The sequence below is a fragment of the Caretta caretta genome, chromosome 2, assembly GCF_965140235.1.
Source record: "Caretta caretta isolate rCarCar2 chromosome 2, rCarCar1.hap1, whole genome shotgun sequence".
Lineage (NCBI taxonomy): Eukaryota > Metazoa > Chordata > Testudines > Cheloniidae > Caretta > Caretta caretta.
The window spans coordinates 135,461,053-135,479,362 of record NC_134207.1 but is presented as its reverse complement, the minus strand read 5'-3'; the positions used below and the strand labels follow the sequence as shown (position 1 = coordinate 135,479,362).

Genomic DNA, 18,310 nt, shown 5'->3' with positions numbered 1-18,310 from the left:
AGTTCTGCTTCTCATTACCATTTTCAAACGTCAGAGCTAACCTGTCTAATAAAACTGACAAAACTAATCACTCCATCGTCTTTCAATTCTAAGCAAATAAACCAGGCATGGCCAAGGTTTTTAAAAGTGACTAGTCATTTTGAACGCATCAATTTTTGCATAAGCCAAATGAGACGCCTGATTTTCAGAGGGCGTCAAAGGATAATTGGCCACTTTGAGGGGACATGGGTCCAGCCACACCTGTGCCATAATTAATTAGCTGCTTCCCAGCCTGAAGAGATGGGACTAAGGAGGGTCACGTGATAGCTTAACAAATACCTGGGCTTTATAAAAGGGCGTAGAGACCGGTCTGTGTGCTGGAACCACAGGGACTGGGCAGGCTTCTATGGCAGGGTCTGCAGGAGGTGGGTTACTCCGGAAGAACCAGCTTGTGGGCCCAATGTTCTATAGTGGAACAGGCAAGGATGCAAGGAAGAGAGCTCAGCAGGATGTGAGAACTGTACACCCAGGAGCTGAAGGCTCTATCCCAGAGCCATAAAGACTCTCACAGGTAGCCCAGAAAGGGGCTGGGAATAGACCCTCAAGGATAGGCTGAAGAAAAGCCCCTGAAGAGCAGAAAAACATTTTTGTTTGCTGGGATTTTTAGTTTGAATTTCTTGTTCTGTGACTTTGCTGGAAGGTTAAGTCACAACTCCAGCACAGACCGATGTCTGGGAAGCCAAGGAGCCTAACCTCAGAGAAAGAAACTGGGACAGGGAGTGTTTAGCCACACCATACTCAGCCAGCAGGGAGCTCTATGGGGCAGTCATGTCCCCACAAACAGTTGGGTTTTAGCACCCTTCAAAGGTCTCAAGTCTGCCACCCAAAACTGAGACGGCCAAAAACACTCATCACGTATAAAAGTCTTGGCCCATGTTATTAATCTGCTCAGACTGACTCACAGCCCAGAAAAAAAAAACCACTTTGTAAGCACAGAAATTGGCATTGATTTTCTTTGATTCTATTTAATTATAGCTATGAGCACAATTTCCTTTTAAATTTTGTAAAAGTGAAACCTACCCTTATAAAGTTGTATTGCAGTATTTATCCAAAATGTAGCATTTTACAAATGCGAACCAATTGCTTGGGACCAGGCCTGCAGAAAATTGTTGTAAGGATAGAAGTTGTGAATGTGAAATTTTCCCAAATAATGTTTTGCCTGCACTGTGGCTCAACAGACCCGACACTCTCCGGGAACTCGGCAGGCCTCTGTTCTATTCCGGCTCTGCCACCAGCCTGCCAGGTGATCTTGAAGTTACTTCACTTCTCTGTGCTTTAGTTTCCCCATCGATAAAATGGAAGTACTACCACCTACTGCTTTTGTAAATTGCTTTAAGATCTAAGGATAGAAAATGCTATATAAAAACTAGATATTGCTATTATTATTGGTGAAACCCCTAAGAACCTCTCCATGCCAAATGGCAAAGGGCTCACTGTTTTGTATCAGGCCTGAGTCACTCGCTGCACCTAGCACACTGCTTCACAGTATTCACCCAAAAAAGGTTGTGCAAAGTGTCTAATGGAAGCTTATGTCGTCGTACTAATCTTCCTGATCATTGTGTGATGTAGGAATGGGTGACAGTTAAGACTTTTTATGTATGTATTGAACATAGATTTAGAATCTGTGTCCCTGGCAAGCTGACAAGCAGGTTTTGCCAGACAATGGGATGTGGAATCACCTATCTCACTAGGTCTCCAAAGTAAATTAAGCATTGTAAAACCAAAACAAAGCAAGCCCTCTTTGCATGTAAAGTCAACAGGAAAACAGGCTGATTGGGGGATGTAAACTCAACAGGGGAGCGCATACCAGAGTCTGGACCCCAGGGGGCCATAAGAAGGCAACATGACCCCTCTTTTATCCTGCACTTGAGGGGATAACCAGGCAATGCTGTTACATCCATGAAAACAGGATCTAAGCCAACCTGGACTGAAGCGCTGCAGAAAAGGCTTAGGTGAGATAAGACCACTTTCAACAAAGATTGTAGCCTCTTAAATTATTTTTTTAGTCTCAAAAAGGTGTGTTATACTTTTATTTCTAACCTGTTGTTCTTGTTATCCTTGTCACAATCTCTTAAATCTTAACCTTCGATTTCTTTTCACTGTAAGTAGATTACAGCACTGTGTTGTTAGATTGGAGCTGATACTCAGTTGAATCAAACAAGCTGGTGTGTTTATACTATTTCTTGGAAGCAGCAAACCTGGTAACTACCATGAGTGTCTGCAACAGGGGGACGCTCTTTAAGGGCGCTTGGGGTCCGCCTGTTGTTAACTTACAAAGCAGAGTAGGACAGGTAGAGTCCTGAGGACAGTGCGTGAGTGGTTGAAAGGCTGGTGCTGTTCAGGTGCTGACACTCAGTTACCACACGAAAGACTCCCACATGCTGGAGGCGGGGGGTTGGGGGAGACAAGGTTACACTTGGTCCTGGGCACCCCCAGGAAGTGTTACAGTTGGGCAGGATTCTGATCGCCCCCTCAGCTATTTTACAGGAAGTCTTCCCCTGCGTCTTAGACAGAGGGGCCCAGTAGCACACCTCTTCCAAACAATCTGCATAGTTATCAGGCAAGATGTTAACCAAACCATTAGCTGGACCCAAGGCAGAGCATGCACAAGACCAAATGAGAGAGTGGTGAACAAGAAGAACGATAAGAATCAACACAAATAAATCAGAGACAAGATTTGAGACACATTTGTTTAAAAGTCAGATGAACAAGTAAAGTAACCAGGTTTGTCAAACACCGGCAATGCTAGTGGGGATACTACTTTCAAAATGCTAAAACCATTGACTTACAACGTTTCCACTGTATCTGGCATCAAACCAGTTACTGCCAATATGATGGTCATCCTTCATCGACTCTTTTATAAAGCCAAGTAATTATTGTGACTAATGTAAAAGGATTTCCCACTGTCTCGGTCTGTAAGCCAAACGTGTTTGATGGAATGTAGGATTTTGTCCCACGCCTATGTCTTTCTGGCAAAAGCCCTTCCCTGCCCCTCACTATGCTAATGCTTTTCACCAGTGCTGTGGTTCCCAGTGAGGACGAAACCCAGCATTCCTCTCAGGGGCATATGAAGAGCTGGAAGAAAGGTGCCTCTTGTCCCAACACAAAAGAGCATGGAACGGGATTAATAAATAGTGGATGTCATACCAGTAGCCACTAGGCGGGTTCCATAGGTGGCTTCACATCCCAAGTTTCAGAGCAAACAGGCTGTATTCAAGCAGTTTTCTGATAGTATGCCATGAAATCATCTGACTCCTGCCTGGTTTCACAAACAGTGACAGAAAGCTTTTTGTATATTATGGCTTTAAGAGGTGCCATCTGGACTCAACATTACAGAGTCACTACATACAGTCCAAAGAGAAATGGGATTCTCTCTGGCCATGTTTGAAACATGCTGTCAGCCAAACTGGTGCTGTTACTAGGCAGCGTTTGTGTGGGAGGGGGGTGCTGGAATTGCTATTTAAGAGTTTTTAGTGACATTTAAGGTGCAACATAATTCCATCTGGTATACAAAAAAACCTCTGCTGATGGGAGGGAAATGATGCCACAGAATGGCTCTCACTTGGCCATACACCCTCTAAACCCAACGATGCCCCTTACAATAGTAGAGCCCCACACTTGTAGAAGGGCTGTTTATGGAGTCGGAGGAAGGAAAGATGCTGTCTGAGCCTCAAACCTCCTCTCTAACAAAAACTGGAACCTTTTCGTTTCCAGAGACCATGATCAGGCCCTATGGTATCTTACTTGTCTGAACCATCCCCCCAATGTATTGGTCAGGCAGCCTCTCTTTTGGATTAGGAAAGATATGCATCCATTTCCAGGGTCCATCCTGGAAGGGGGTCCTGTCTTTTTCAGCTGATTGTTGCTTCAATTCTAGCTATCCCCACAGCTTAGCCGAGAAATCATTTTTGTTTCCAAGGGTTATTTTCCTCTAAGAAAGTGAGCAAGATATGATAGAGAGAGGAAGAAAACCAATGACCTGCGAGCTTTAATACTTCTGCTTCAGAGGGGGTTACATCAGCAGTTTACATTAATCTCAAGGAAAGCTGTGTTTTCTCATGGGTAGAGCAGAGGAAAATCAAAACTCCAGGTTTCTATTCCCCACTCTGCTACTGTGTAACTTCAGTGGTCATCCCAAACAAGATTTTTGACTTTACTAGGTCTTCGTTTTTTCCCCTACAAGATGAATAAGCTACTTACTTACATTACAAGGTTGTGAGGCTTAATTACTGAGGGCGCGGTCATGAGCCCAGCTGGGCAGAGGATGTAAGGGGGTGTGAGGAGCCTCTTGCTCCTGCATGCAGGCTATCCACATTACTAAACCCTGTGAGAAGTGGGGAAGCAGCTATCACCAGGCTGCTGCTCCCCATCCTGCATAGGTGTGTAAAGAATAGGCAAGCAGGGGCATGGAGTAGGCGGAGCCTTGGCTTCACCCTAGGGTGACCAGATGTCCTGATTTTATAGGGACAGTCCCGATATTTGAGGCCTATTACCCCCACCCCTGTCCCGATTTTTCACACTTGCTATCTGGTCAACCTACTTCACCCTCCAGCCAGTCAGCAGAGGAAGTAATCTGCCTCACGGAAGCTGCCTCAGAAGCTGGCTCACTGAACTTCTCCCATGCAACAAGGGGGAAGCAGGGGCTGAACTGCGACTGAGTGCTACTGAAGTGCCAGCTGCATTTCCTGAACACCAGCAAACGGCAGACCACAAGGGAAGCTATTATATCTCCATCAAACTAAAGCATAATCAGGTTAAACAATAGGAGAAACAAGAACAATTAATTACATTGAATTAAATGGCCAAAGAGTTGGGAGGACTTCATTATTATTATTTATAGGTTCCCTAACATTTGATGGATGCAATTTTCAAGACTAGTGATGACAAATTATCAGGCTCCACAGTGAGGCAGAAGACAATGGAAAATGTGAAGCATTTAGAGCGAAATAAGGAAGTGAACAGCCAAAAGTGTGTGGCACTCACACATCTTTTCATTAAATGACTGCAGGGCATATATAAGCAAAAAATGCCTTGTCTTTCAAGGGCTGATTAGGATCACGTAGTAATTCTACATCTGCACAGACCTAACGATTAATGAGGTTAAGGGGAAAGGGTCAGAGCATGCTCTTCCTCTGTGCCTTTCCCTCGGCATTCCAAGCACTCACTTTCAATTTACCTTTAAAGCTCAGCAGCAGGACTAGGAATAATTAATGCAGTAGCCACTTACCTGATGAGAACACACTGGTTGTCATGACGTTTCCATAGGCAGCGGTAGCACTCGTTAGCAACAGCAAAGATATGAGGTGGAATTTCCCCCATGTGGTGCTTGCTGTATTGCTCTACTGCAGTGCGGTCATAGAGTCCTGGAATGGTCTTGTAGGGGTTCACAGAGGCAACAATGGAGCCGATATATGTCTGTAAAGGCACACAAAACAGGATCCCTTATGTGAACGCCGTATGTTAAGGATCTACAGGGAGTTCTTTGGAGACAGAAAGAGTAACTTACTCTACGTTTACAAATGCCTAGCACATGGCAGGGGCGCTATCTGATACAGATGTATAGTACGTTGTCTGTGTCTTACTCTGATACTAGCATGTCACGCTTCAGACAAAGGCAGCAGCCTGTTAAATGTTTCCACCTGCCTTGCACATTTGGGCACCATTATAAGTGCATGCAAATGTCAACAAAGACTAACAAAAGCTTGTTTCACACACACTTTTGGAGAGCTAAAATTTCTCTGTTAACATTTTATGCTATGCATGGGTCTGTAAAACAGTTGGAGGACTCAACTGAAATGTCCACACCACCAAAATCCCACAACCATATTGGAAGAGAAGCATCTCTTGCTGTGCCAGTCACCCATGTGTTAGCACAGGCCCAAAGACAGGCATTTAAGTATTTCTTTTTTTAGGGCTTTGCTACAAGGGAAGGTATTCTGAAACAGCTATTCCTGATTAACTGATTGTGTGGACACCCTTATTCCAGAACAACCGTGCTTTATGCTGAATAAATTTAATCCGTTTTGGATTAAGCTAATTTGGAATGACAGGTTTCAGAGTAGCAGCCGAGTTAGTCTGTATTTGCAAAAAGAAAAGGAGTACTTGTGGCACCTTAGAGACTAACCAATTTATTTGAGCATAAGTTTTCGTGAGCTACAGCTCACTTCATCGGATGCATTCAGTGGAAAATACAGTGGGGAGATTTATATACATAGAGAACATGAAACAATGGGTGTTACCATACACACTGTAACGAGAGTGATCACTTAAGGTGAGTTATTACCAGCAGGAGAGCGGGGCGGGGGGGGGGGACCTTTTGTAGTGATAATCAAGGTGGGCCATTTCCAGCAGTTGACAAGAACGCCTGAGGAATGGTGGGAGGTGGGAGAGGTGAAATAGACATGGGAAAATAGTTTTACTTTGTGTTATGATCCATCCACTCCCAGTCTCTATTCAAGCCTAAGTTAATTGAATCCAGTTTGCAAATTAATTCCAATTCAGCAGTCTCTCGCTGGAGTCTGTTTCTGAAGTTTTTTTGTTGAAGAATTGCAACTTTTAGGTCTGTAATCGAGTGACCAAAGAGATTGAAGTGTTCTCCGACTGGCTTATGAATGTTATAATTCTTGACGTCTGATTTGTGTCCATTTATTCTTTTACGTAGAGACTGTCCAGTTTGACCAATGTAAATGGCAGGGGGGCATTGCTGGCACATGACAGCATATATCACATTGGTAGATGTGCAGGTGAACGAGCCTCTGATAGTGTGGCTGATGTGATTAGGCCCTTTGATGGTGTCCCCTGAATAGATATGTGGACACAGTTGGCAACAGGCTTTGTTGCAAGGATAGGTTCCTGGGTTAGGGTTCTGTTGTGTGGTGTGTGGTTGCTGGTGAGTATTTGCTTCAGTTTGGGGGGCTGTCTGTAAGCAAGGACTGGCCTGTCTCCCAAGATCTGTGACAGTGATGGGTCGTCCTTGATGCGTTGGAGAGGTTTTAGTTGAGGGCTGAAGGTGATGGCTAGTGGCATTCTATTATTTTCTTTATTGGGCCTGTCCTGTAGTAGGTGACTTCTGGGTACTCTTCTGGCTCTGTCAACCTGTTTCTTCACTTCAGCAGGTGGGTATTGTAGTTGTAAGAATGCTTGATAGAGATCTTGTAGGTGTTTGTCTCTGTCTGAGGGGTTGGAGCAAATGCGGTTGTATCGCAGAGCTTGGCTGTAGACGATGGATCGTGTTGTGGGGTGGTCTGGATGAAAGCTGGAGGCATGTAGGTAGGAATAGCGGTCAGTAGGTTTCCGGTATAGGGTGGTGTTTATGTGACCATCGCTTATTAGCACCCTAGTGTTCAGGAAGTGGATCTCTTGTGTGGACTGGTCCAGGCTGAGGTTGATGGTGGGATGGTAATTGTTGAAATCATGGTGGAATTCCTCAAGGGCTTCTTTTCCATGGGTCCAGATGATGAAGATGTCATCCATGTAGCGCAAGTAGAGTAGGGGCGTTAGGGGACGAGAGCTGAGGAAGCGTTGTTCTAAGTCAGCCATAAAAATGTTGGCATACTGTGGGGCCATGCGGGTACCCATAGCAGTGCCGCTACTACATGCCACAAGGGGCCACAGCAGTGGTTCCCTCAACCCACCCAGCAATATTGTTAACCTATCCAACTATACTCTCAGCCCTGAAGAAGAATCTGTCCTATCTCGGGGCCTCTCCTTCTGCCCCTCCACCCCCACAAACATGATACAGTTCTGTGGTGACCTAGAATCCTATTTTCAACGTCTCCGACTCAAGGAATATTTCCAACACACCTCTGAACAACATACTAATCCACAGAGACCTCCCTACCAATACTACAAAAAGAAGGATTCTGGGTGGACTCCTCCTGAAGGTCGAGACAGCAGACTGGACTTCCACATAGAGTGCTTCCGCCAACGTGCACGGACTGACATTGTGGAAAAGCAGCATCACTTGCCCCATAACCTCAGCCGTGCAGAACACAATGCCATCCACAGCCTCAGAAACAACTCTGACATCATAATCAAAAAGGCTGACAAAGGAGGTGCTGTTGTCATCATGAATAGGTCGGAATATGAACAAGAGGCTGCTCGGCAGCTCTCCAACACCACTTTCTACAAGCCATTACCCTCTGATCCCACTGAGAGTTACCGAAAGAAAATACAGCATTTGCTCAAGAAACTCCCTGAAAAAGCACAAGAACAAATCCACACAGACACACCTCTGGAACCCCGACCTGGGATATTCTATCTACTACCCAAGATCCATAAACCTGGAAATCCTGGGTGCCCCATCATCTCAGGCATTGGCACCCTGACAGCAGGATTGTCTGGCTATGTAGACTCCCTCCTCAGGCCCTACGTTACCAGCACTCCCAGCTACCTTCGAGACACCACTGACTTCCTGAGGAAACTTCAATCCATCGGCGATCTTCCTGATAACACCATCCTGGCCACTATGGATGTAGAAGCCCTCTACACCAGCATTCCACACAAAGATGGACTACAAGCCGTCAGGAACAGTATCACTGATAATGTCACGGCAAACCTGGTGGCTGAACTTTGTGACTTTGTCCTCATCCATAACTATTTCACATTTGGGGACAATGAATACCTTCAAATCAACGGCACTGCTATGGGTACCTGCATGGCCCCACAGCATGCCAGCATTTTTATGGCTGACTTAGAACAACGCTTCCTCAGCTCTCGTCCCCTAATGCCCCTACTCTACTTGCGCTACATTGATGACATCTTCATCATCTGGACCCATGGAAAAGAAGCCCTTGAAGAATTCCACCATGATTTCAACAATTACCATCCCACCATCAACCTCAGCCTGGACCAGTCCACACAAGAGATCCACTTCCTGGACACTAGGGTGCTAATAAGCAATGGTCACATAAACACCACCCTATACCGGAAACCTACATGAAGTCAACAGGAGTCTACCTGTGTGGAGCTCATTGCAGAGTCAGGGCCTTATTTCTATTAATTAAGTGCTTGATTTGGGAAAGATTTTAAAAGTGCTGCTCTGTTGCTACCTTCCCCACGAGGCTCACACTAAATGCCCCAGGAGCGTAGCCTCAAGCTCTTTGGTCCCTTCAATTCCCCTTTCTAACAAACTGTGAAAACATGATTCAATTTAATAAAATGTACTAACCTAAGCTTCCCTTTCCCAAGGTCTGCCCTATACATCCTTACGTTTTCTTGTTCTTTCCTTCATTTCTTTCCATCTCACCCTAGTACTCACGTTCCTTACTTCAAGCTCCTCTTAGTATGTGCTCTCCTTCCCCATTGTTCTCAGGCACTCATATTTCCCACTCCCTTAATCCTTTTGTCTTCATTTTTATACAGTGGGCCTAATACAAGCGGATGCTTTGAACTGCTGTTTTCTAATGTCACTAGAATGTCCGTGGTGTTATGACAGCTTTATTATACATCGTTAGAGGAACGATATTCCGCATTATAACCTGTGGATATTTTACAGATCTGTGTACTTATAATCTGTTGGTTTTACAAAGATTCCCATGCTGTGCAACAGTCATTAGAGCACATGTGACATCTAGAGGAAAGGCACAATCTAAATGTAAGATAATAACGTTAGTCATATTACAGAATTGCATTAACATCACTGTAAATCTACTGGCGGCATCCCCTCTAGGATTTTGGAATAACCAAAGAGGAAACTTCCCCTGGAAAATCCCCCTTAGGTTTTATACAGATTCCAGCAAAGGTTGGGATAGGCAAGATTTTCAGCTGCTAGTCCGCATCGCGTGACTACAGTACAGACAATCAATAAAGCTCACAGCTATGTACATAGTTCCATACCACATTATTGAGTCTCAGTGTTTGATTTAAGGAGACCCCATGTAACCACATCAATACTAATCTGACATTTATGGAATATAAACATGCACCCTAAACCTCTCCCACGATCAAAAATGTAACAACAAAATACAAGAACATTCCATCCTGGTCTCGTGACAAACCAGAAGCCAAGACCATTTGCTTCACAGGAGCACTGCTAGAATCTCTGCAATGGACAATTCTGCAAGAGTTTGGCCAAATGGGAAGCTTCATCCTAACCCCAGTTAGTTAGCAGCTGATTTATGCCCTTAAGCAGGAGAAGTTATATCCCTTATTGTGAGGATTTGAGGTCTGGGTTTGCAGGCTCTGGGGCAGCTGCCATGTCCATGCTGTCACCAGACAGTTCTGGGGAAACAGGGAACTTCAGTCTGTGAGCACTATGGGCTCAAGTGGCACTGGATGACCCACCCACGGAGGCCCAGACTGGCCCAGGCATGCTATTTAAGGCCTAGGGAAAGCAACTGCAGTGAAGACTATCTGTGCAACTAGGAGGGCCCCTGGTTTGTTGCTGCAAACAGACCCTGCTACACTGCTCTTGATACCTTACCTTGTTCCTGGGCCCAGCCCTGCTCCTGATACCTAGCCTCAAGTCTGGTCCCAGCTCCTGACACCTTGCCCTGCCTCTGTTCCCCTAATCCTACTTCAGCTGACTCACTAGGCTCCTATCCACTGCAGCTCATCTCTCAACTCTGACCTGATCCTATGCTGTGACACTAGTACAGACTGCTGCTTCTGGCCTTGACCAGATAGACTGAACAAAGGCCACATTATCAAGCCCCCTCCAACCCAGGCCTTGACCTGCACCCAGTAGCTGAGATCCAGATACTTATAATTTTTATCCCATCTAATATAACTGTGGATGTTTTCATTACTCACATAATCAAGTCGTTATGGATCATAACAACTATGAGCTTGTGTCCTAATTTAGGACTCAAATTTCTGGCCCACATGGAAGCATGGACACTACACTAACTGAATCACAGTAAGCAAAATTAGAAATGACTTAACCCTTTCCTTGGTGGCAGGTTTGCTAATGCTGTTTGTGCGTTTGTGAATGTGTTGGTGAATAGGATTGTGGGGGGTAGGGGTGCTTGTGCAAAAAAGTAGGAGCAGAATTTTTTATTACATGGGTTTGACATCAATAATGCTATGGCTATGCCAGCCCTCACTTTATATCGTAAACTGAAGCAGTCAATAGTCAAAAGTACATATTACCTGCTTCATTGTGCTAATACCATGCAGCAATGGTTCAGACAAAGGCAATTCCAGAAGACAAGCAGTTCTCACAAAATGCCTGTCATTTCCCCTTTGCTGAAATCAGAATGAGTTCCATTTTCTGCTGATTTCCTGAAACTCCTAATCGGACTTTGAAAATTAAGAGTTAGCTTCCTTTGATGTATACATTCCAAGGGAATAACAAACGGGACAGCTTTTACATTTGCCAGTGGTCTAATGAGCACATAGGATTTCACGTTTCTGAAAAGGTTAAAGGATGTTTCAAACAAACACAGTTAAAGAAGCTTCCACCCTCCTAGCCTCCACCATAAGCCCAAGTTTCATAAATCAGTGGAAACATCTTGGATGGGAAAGCTTATATTCACTTGTCCGTCATTCCCATTACACAACGACTGCCCAAATAAAAGACTTAGGCCAACAGCTTCCATGTAACACCCGACTACAGATCCCCACAGAATTGCTGAGAGTTATTATGGAGACCCTGCAGTGCCACTGACAGTGAGAAGTAACAAACCCAAGATCAATAATTCATCCTTTTTTAGATGGCTGCTACTAATCTATTTAATAATGTGCTTTACAGTACAAAACAGTCAGAAACTAATACATGGCACAATGCAGCCCAAATCCTAACAGCCGTCTTTGGTACTACTGCAACATAAATGTTAAACAAACAACAACAATAATAATAATAAATAAATCAATAAAGGAGTCTGTCCCTTTAAAAGGAGAAGATAATTGGGTTTGCTTCTTTATAACTCGGAAAGAGGGAATGAGTATTTTTTGATATTTGTAAAAAGGGTCTTTTTACATTAGAAATACAGCTCCTTTCTAGCCCAGAAGGCTTTATGAAGACTGAACAAGAGTCAAGAAAGTGAAAGTTGAGCACTTGAGAGAAGAAGGGATTTTTAGTTGATGTTTAAAACACTTTTATTGTTTGTTTCTTTTTGTTTTTGACAGGTTTCAGAGTAACAGCCGTGTTAGTCTGTATCCGCAAAAAGAAAAGGAGTACTTGTGGCACCTTAGAGACGAACCAATTTATTTGAGCGTGAGCTTTCGTGAGCTACAGCTCACTTCATCGGATGCATACTGTGGAAAATACAGTGAGGAGAAGGGTAAGTCCAACTTTTAAATTGCGTCTGTAGCCTGAACGACTTGCACACCTGCATTGCCCCCCCTCCCAAACTCCCAGTGTACCACCCTTCCAGCCCCACATCTATTTCTGGGACTCCCGCCCCCACCTCCTCATGACAGTGGCTCCTGCGTGCCCTTCATTCCCCTTCTGTTCCCCCCCGAGTGTGCTGAAACAACTTGTACTGCGGTGGTGCTGAGAGCCATTGAACCAAACTGTAAACCCTGTATATGATGGAAAGCATTTCAAGGCAGGGGGTGTGGCAGCACCCCCAGCACCTATGGTTCCCCCATTCTTACCCCAGGCTGGGAGTCCATGTATACCCATTACTCCCCATTTTCCCCCACCATACTGCTATAGCTACACTGGCAAAGCCTCCTAGTGTAGACACAGCTTATACTGGCAAATGATGCTTTTACCAGGAGGTCATCCTTTGCCAGTGTAACCGTGTCTACACTAGGGCTTTTGCCAGCATATCTGTGCTAATCAAGGCAGTGATTTTTTTTCAACACTGCTAACTGACACAGCAATGCCGGCAAAACTTTTAAGCATAGAGCAGGCCTTAGGCCAGTGGTTTTCAAACTTTTTTTCTGGTGATCCAATTGAAGAAAATTGTTGATGTCCGCAACCCAAAGGAGCTGGGGATCAGGGCTCTGGGCTGGGGCCAGGGGTTTGGGGTGCAGGAAGGGGCTCTGGGTTTGTGGGGGGCTCAGGGCTGGGGTGCAGGCTTACCTAGGGTGGCTCCTGGTCAACAGCGCAGCAGTGGTGCTAAGGGCAGGCTTCCTGCCTGTCCTGGCACCACAGACCACACTGAGCCCTGGAAGCGTCCAGCAGCAGGTGCAGCTTTCGCCAGCAGGCACCTCCCCACCCAGCTCCCATTGGCCGGGAACCAATGGAGCTGGTGCTCAGGGCGGGGGCAGCACGCAGAGCCCAGTGCGTCCTCCCGCCTAGGAGCTGGACCCGCTGCTGGACGCTTCCAGGTTGCAGGAGGGGTGTCAGAACAGGTAGGGACTAGCCTGCCTTAGCTAGGCAGCACCGCTAACAACAGCCCGGTCAGCGGTGCTGACCAGAGCCGCCGCGACCCAGTACCTTACATTCCGTGACCCAGTACTGGGTCGCGACCCGCAGTTTGAAAACCACTGCCTTAGACCTTGCTTTTCTTGGCCAAATACCCCTCTTCAGGTATGCAGCTCATACATATGAACATATTCATCTTCACTGTGAAACACAGAGCATCTTACATACGTTTCTAAAGACATTTTTCCAAACTATTTCTTAAGTAATTCCACTGACGTCATTGGGATGAATTTGGCTCTCTGTGTCCTAAAGAATGTACAGAAAGTGCTGTAAGCTATTTTTTTTTTTAAAGGTATTACAAGATGTCTTGTTGAGTCTTTAAACAATGTTATCTGCTGGATTCCCCTGCATAGCTGGGGCACTCAGTACCTAACCATGTACTGCCCTCACCATTTATACAGCTTTTACACATTGCCTTTAAACTAACGTATACATTAAAAGATTGGCATCAGTCATGTTTAGTGATAGCACTAAAGGACTTACAGTCTGAAATACCACAAATAGCTGCCAGGCTTCTTTGTGTCCATTTTCAGTCTGAAACTTCAGGGATTCAAAAAACAAATCCAGCAAACAGAAGAGCTTGCTGAATGCCGTGATGTCTCCTCAACTGTTTCCTGGGGTATGTCTTCACTCCCAACGTAGAAGTGATGCCGCAGCAGTGGGAGAGAGCTTTCCCAGCGCTGTAAAGCGCTGGTGCACTGTCTACACGGGCACTTTACAGCGCTGAAACTTGCATCGCTCGGGGTGGGGGGGGTTCACACCCCTGAGCGAGAAATTTGCAGCGCTGTAAAGTGGCAGTGTAGACAAGACCTTAGTTTTTCCCAGGTAAAAGGGGTTAACATTGTTTTTCTTGCTTTCTTTTCCAGGCAAAGCCAAGAAGGTCAACAATGAAACACGTTAGCACAAAAGGCAAAACAAGATGGGACTTCAATTTGGCATCTTCTTTCTTCTTTTTTTTTTTTGGCCCATCACAAACAGAACAATATTTAACGCTCTTGTGCATGCTACTGGCTTGATTTACAGATGCTGTGGTAAGTATGTCCTGTATTTCAGCTTGTCTCATGCCAATTTGGACAGGACTGAATCCAGTTTGCTGCCTAAATTATAAGTTTAAATGTCTGAGGCCAAGCTTCTTTCTTAGAAGCCCTAGTTTAGCACATCAATTTGATTAGAAGTTAAGAAGTTTTCAACCAGTCGAGCCATTTTTGTTATGGAAATGTCATACCCTGTAATCATGCTTATGCATGGGCTTTTGTAGGCTGCACCGTGTGCATTTGGCTCAACGTGTTTCAAACGATCCATACAAACACAAATCTGGGTTGCTTCACGGTATCGGAGTGTTTATTGTTAAATACAGCAAAAAATATTTTTCTGTTTTTCTTTTCATTGGGTCAATGTCAGCAATGGTTGCAAAACACATGTGTGCACGCACACAAATACAGAGTAATACTACAACTAGGGGAAAGCTAGTATCCACTGGAGTCCACACTTTTTTAGGAGCCAGAACAAGATTAAAGAATTCACCACCAGATGAAATAAGATTGATCAGCTCTCCCCATTTAGAACTAAATGCAAAATACCCTCCTCCTTAACTTAGCTTTCCCATAATCCTCCTCTCAAATTAATCAGCATTCTTGCATATTACAGGCTGTACTCTTTGCTCAGTTCTGGCCACTCAGTGGCATAAACTGGAGCAGCCTGTTGGCTGCTCTAGCTACCAATCATCTCCCTGCTGGCCCTCCTGCTCCCTGTGCCAAGCAGAGCTCAGATGTGGGGAAGAACTGAGCTCTGCATATTTATTTTAAAAAGCCCCAAAACATCCCAAAGATAACTTTAGGCTTGTTCCCAATGGCAGGGCTGGAAGAAGAGAGATTTTATCATATCAGATTTCACAGTGATGGGTGACTATAGAGAAATTCAGATTATTGCAGGCCCAGAGTCTGAGCAGCAGCACACCCAGGTGATTTCTGCTCGGCGGAAGAGTCCAAAAATCCCAAAGAATGAGGCACTCACAGGTGAGAGAGAACAAAGAAGAGGAGGAAGCAGCAATCAAGTCATGCTAATTCAAAAGAAAAACAGTTAAAGCACTGAAATGTTGGGGTGAATGTTTTGCTACCGCCCCGGCAAAGAACTCAAATTCCGAGACCTTGCAGAGAATCATAGTGGTATTATTTACATAGGGACTTTTTCTCCTGCTTGAAAAAGTCGACTGCATTAGGCTCAAGTGAGATTACCTTCAGTACATGGATAGCATGTCTTACTGTTCCCACCATATATTTTTCCTCAGTCATATATATGTTTATGACCAAAGCAAGAAAATCCTCATCCTCCATTAGTCCCTTGTTCTGCTTATCAGTACAAGGACCTGCTCTGTCTGGAGTGGTAGATAATACTGTGATAGAGAAAATATATTGTTTAGTGACCTTCTGAAACGAAGATTCGATCATTCAGGAAGAGCGACTGATTTTGCTCATTTTTATATGCGGTAATCCAGACCATAACTCCTCATCCATCTTGTGAGAGTCTGTAACAGCCCAATAGCAGAGGGTGTGGAGGCAGTATTATTTTCAGGCTTGAAAACAAGGAAGATCAAGAGCAAACACACACACACACACACACACACAAGCAACATATACTTTAGCATATACACAAGCAACATATACCTTTTCCTCTTTCTTCTTCTTCCACTCCTAAATGATACATTTATTGTTCAACACTGTGCTAAGTGCTTAGTCCTATGCAATTTTCTAACAAGGTCAAAAGCAAGCCCATCTGGCATCAAATCTCTCCTCAAGCACACCGCCTAACCTGCCCCAGTGCAGAGATACAGCTACATTCAGAAAAAGTAACCCATTCGCCAAATCTTGTGTAGACTAAAGAGGCTTCTTGGCCACCTAGAAAAGTCCCATGCAAATAAAAAACATTTTCTGCATGAAATATAGATGAGCAGAGCTCTAGAACTGGAGAACACCACAGGCACCATAAAGTTTGAAGATCCATGCTCTCATTTTGTCTAAGGTTATTTTCTAGGCCAGCACATAGATTTTCATATTCTGCATGTTTCTTCAAACTTTTAAAGCTTTCTCTGCAAAAAAGGATTTTTTTGTTTTTACTATGCAATTAGTAGATAGACCGTGAAAAGGAAAGAAACGAAAAATCCCAGACCAGAATAAGTATACTCCAAATCACTTCCATCACGGGAAAAAACCTGCCATGTAAAAAGGCAATCAGTTGACTAAACTAAAGCAGCTCCAAGAATAATGTGGGGGCACTGAACTGTCTTATCCGTCAAATGGCTGCATATCTTAAGTCTGCACAAACATACAAACAACATTAATAGTCAAATTCTGCTCTTAGATGGAAATGTTGGGCTCCCAAGGACTTTAAAAGAAACACGAACGAGCAACAGAGGGAAAAGTTTCACACTAACTGAGGGATAACACACACACAAAGATATATCCTTCCACAAGGCAGACCATGGACCCTCACACAAGATTCAGAGTCTCAGCTAGATTCACTTAAGTTGAAAGTTTGGATGCTTATGTGAAAGCTGCTTGAGACTCCTCTGTTCTCCTGAGCTATTACTACAATAACCTTGCCTATAGTACAACTAATTCATTCTGGACAATGGCATAGCTGAACTGGACCCGAACACTGCTTAGCTGCAATTGTAGAAAAGGACAAACCATTTCAGGAACCTACAGCACCCAATGAGAATTTTTGGAGTGTAGCTAAACAAGTGAAGGAAAAAATCTTTTATCATATCTGAATGGTAGCTCTCCATTCTTCTATTCTGCTTTTGGGGGGCACATGTATAGAGTTGCCACTGATGTCAAATGAAGATGTCAAGAAAGCAGAATATTGGAATGAAAATCTTACTCCCGGGGGAATTCTGCACATCTGCAGATACACAGAATTCATCTGTCTCGCATAATTTTGTATTTTTCCGCATAAAAAACATTTTGCCTAATAAGTGCTGCAGTTCTGCCTTTTGCCCACCAGAAGCCGCTGTGGTGCCAAAACAGCCAGCAGCACCCATGCCAGCTGTTCCAGAGCCACAGCCTACTCTGGTGGGCCAAACACGGAACTGCAACGCTTCTTAGACAAAATGTATTTTACGCGGGGAAAATACAAAATTCTGTGCCCAGTGCTGCAAAATTCCCCCAGGAGTAGAGTTCATCACAGCACACTGTCCACGGAGCCAGGTTAGGACAGAGTCGGGCACACAGGGCTGCTGGGGGGTGAGCTTCAGAATGGCTAGTGGTGGGGGGAGGATGGAGCCCTCCAGACTGGACTGGAGCATGGGCTCAGGAGCTAGTGGGGTGACTGCACTGAGACTGGGGACAGAGGAGGGGGGCTGCAGAGACCCTTGAGGAGGAGGGGTGTGGGGACAGGAACAGACATGCCTGACTGAATGGGAGAGGCTTGGGGTCAGCCAGGGGCTGCCTGGGGGAGGCTTCCCAACACTGAACAATCCCCCCCACAAAGAAAAACCTCCCACCCAAACCCAATCCCCTCCAGATTCACTCCTAGACTCCTTCCCTCTCCCTCAGCTCTTCCATTACTCGACTCCCCAAAGCCTTTGCACTACTTCTGACAAATGCAGGACATACAGCTCTGTACTGTAATTTAAATGAATGACACAACATTCTATATTAATACGCCTAGTAAGGAATCTATTTGTCAAAAAAAAATTCCAGAATCTTTTTTCTTTTTTTGGTCTGTATTGCTACAGACATACTTGCTAACCGATATTTTGAAATAAGTTACCAAAATAATCATTACTGGCATGATTATAGTGTGTTAATTTGACAAATACAATATGCAGAATTTTGCAGAATTTTTCCAATATTGTGTGCAGAATTTTTAATTTTTTTGCACAGAATGCCCCAGGAGTAAAATCTGACATGAGAAATTGAGAAGAAAAAATGATTTACAATACAGGTAATCAGG

The 18,310-nt window shown here is 44.5% G+C and overlaps 1 protein-coding gene across 1 annotated transcript in view; it reads right to left on the bottom strand.

The window, feature by feature from the left end:
• MYO10 (myosin X) overlaps positions 1-18,310 on the bottom strand; it is a 295,459-nt gene that overhangs the window by 114,762 nt on the left and 162,387 nt on the right. The window contains exon 4 of the mRNA XM_075125436.1: positions 5,267-5,454. Within this exon, the coding sequence (XP_074981537.1) occupies positions 5,267-5,454 (188 nt within the window). The remainder of the gene's footprint in view (positions 1-5,266; positions 5,455-18,310) is intronic.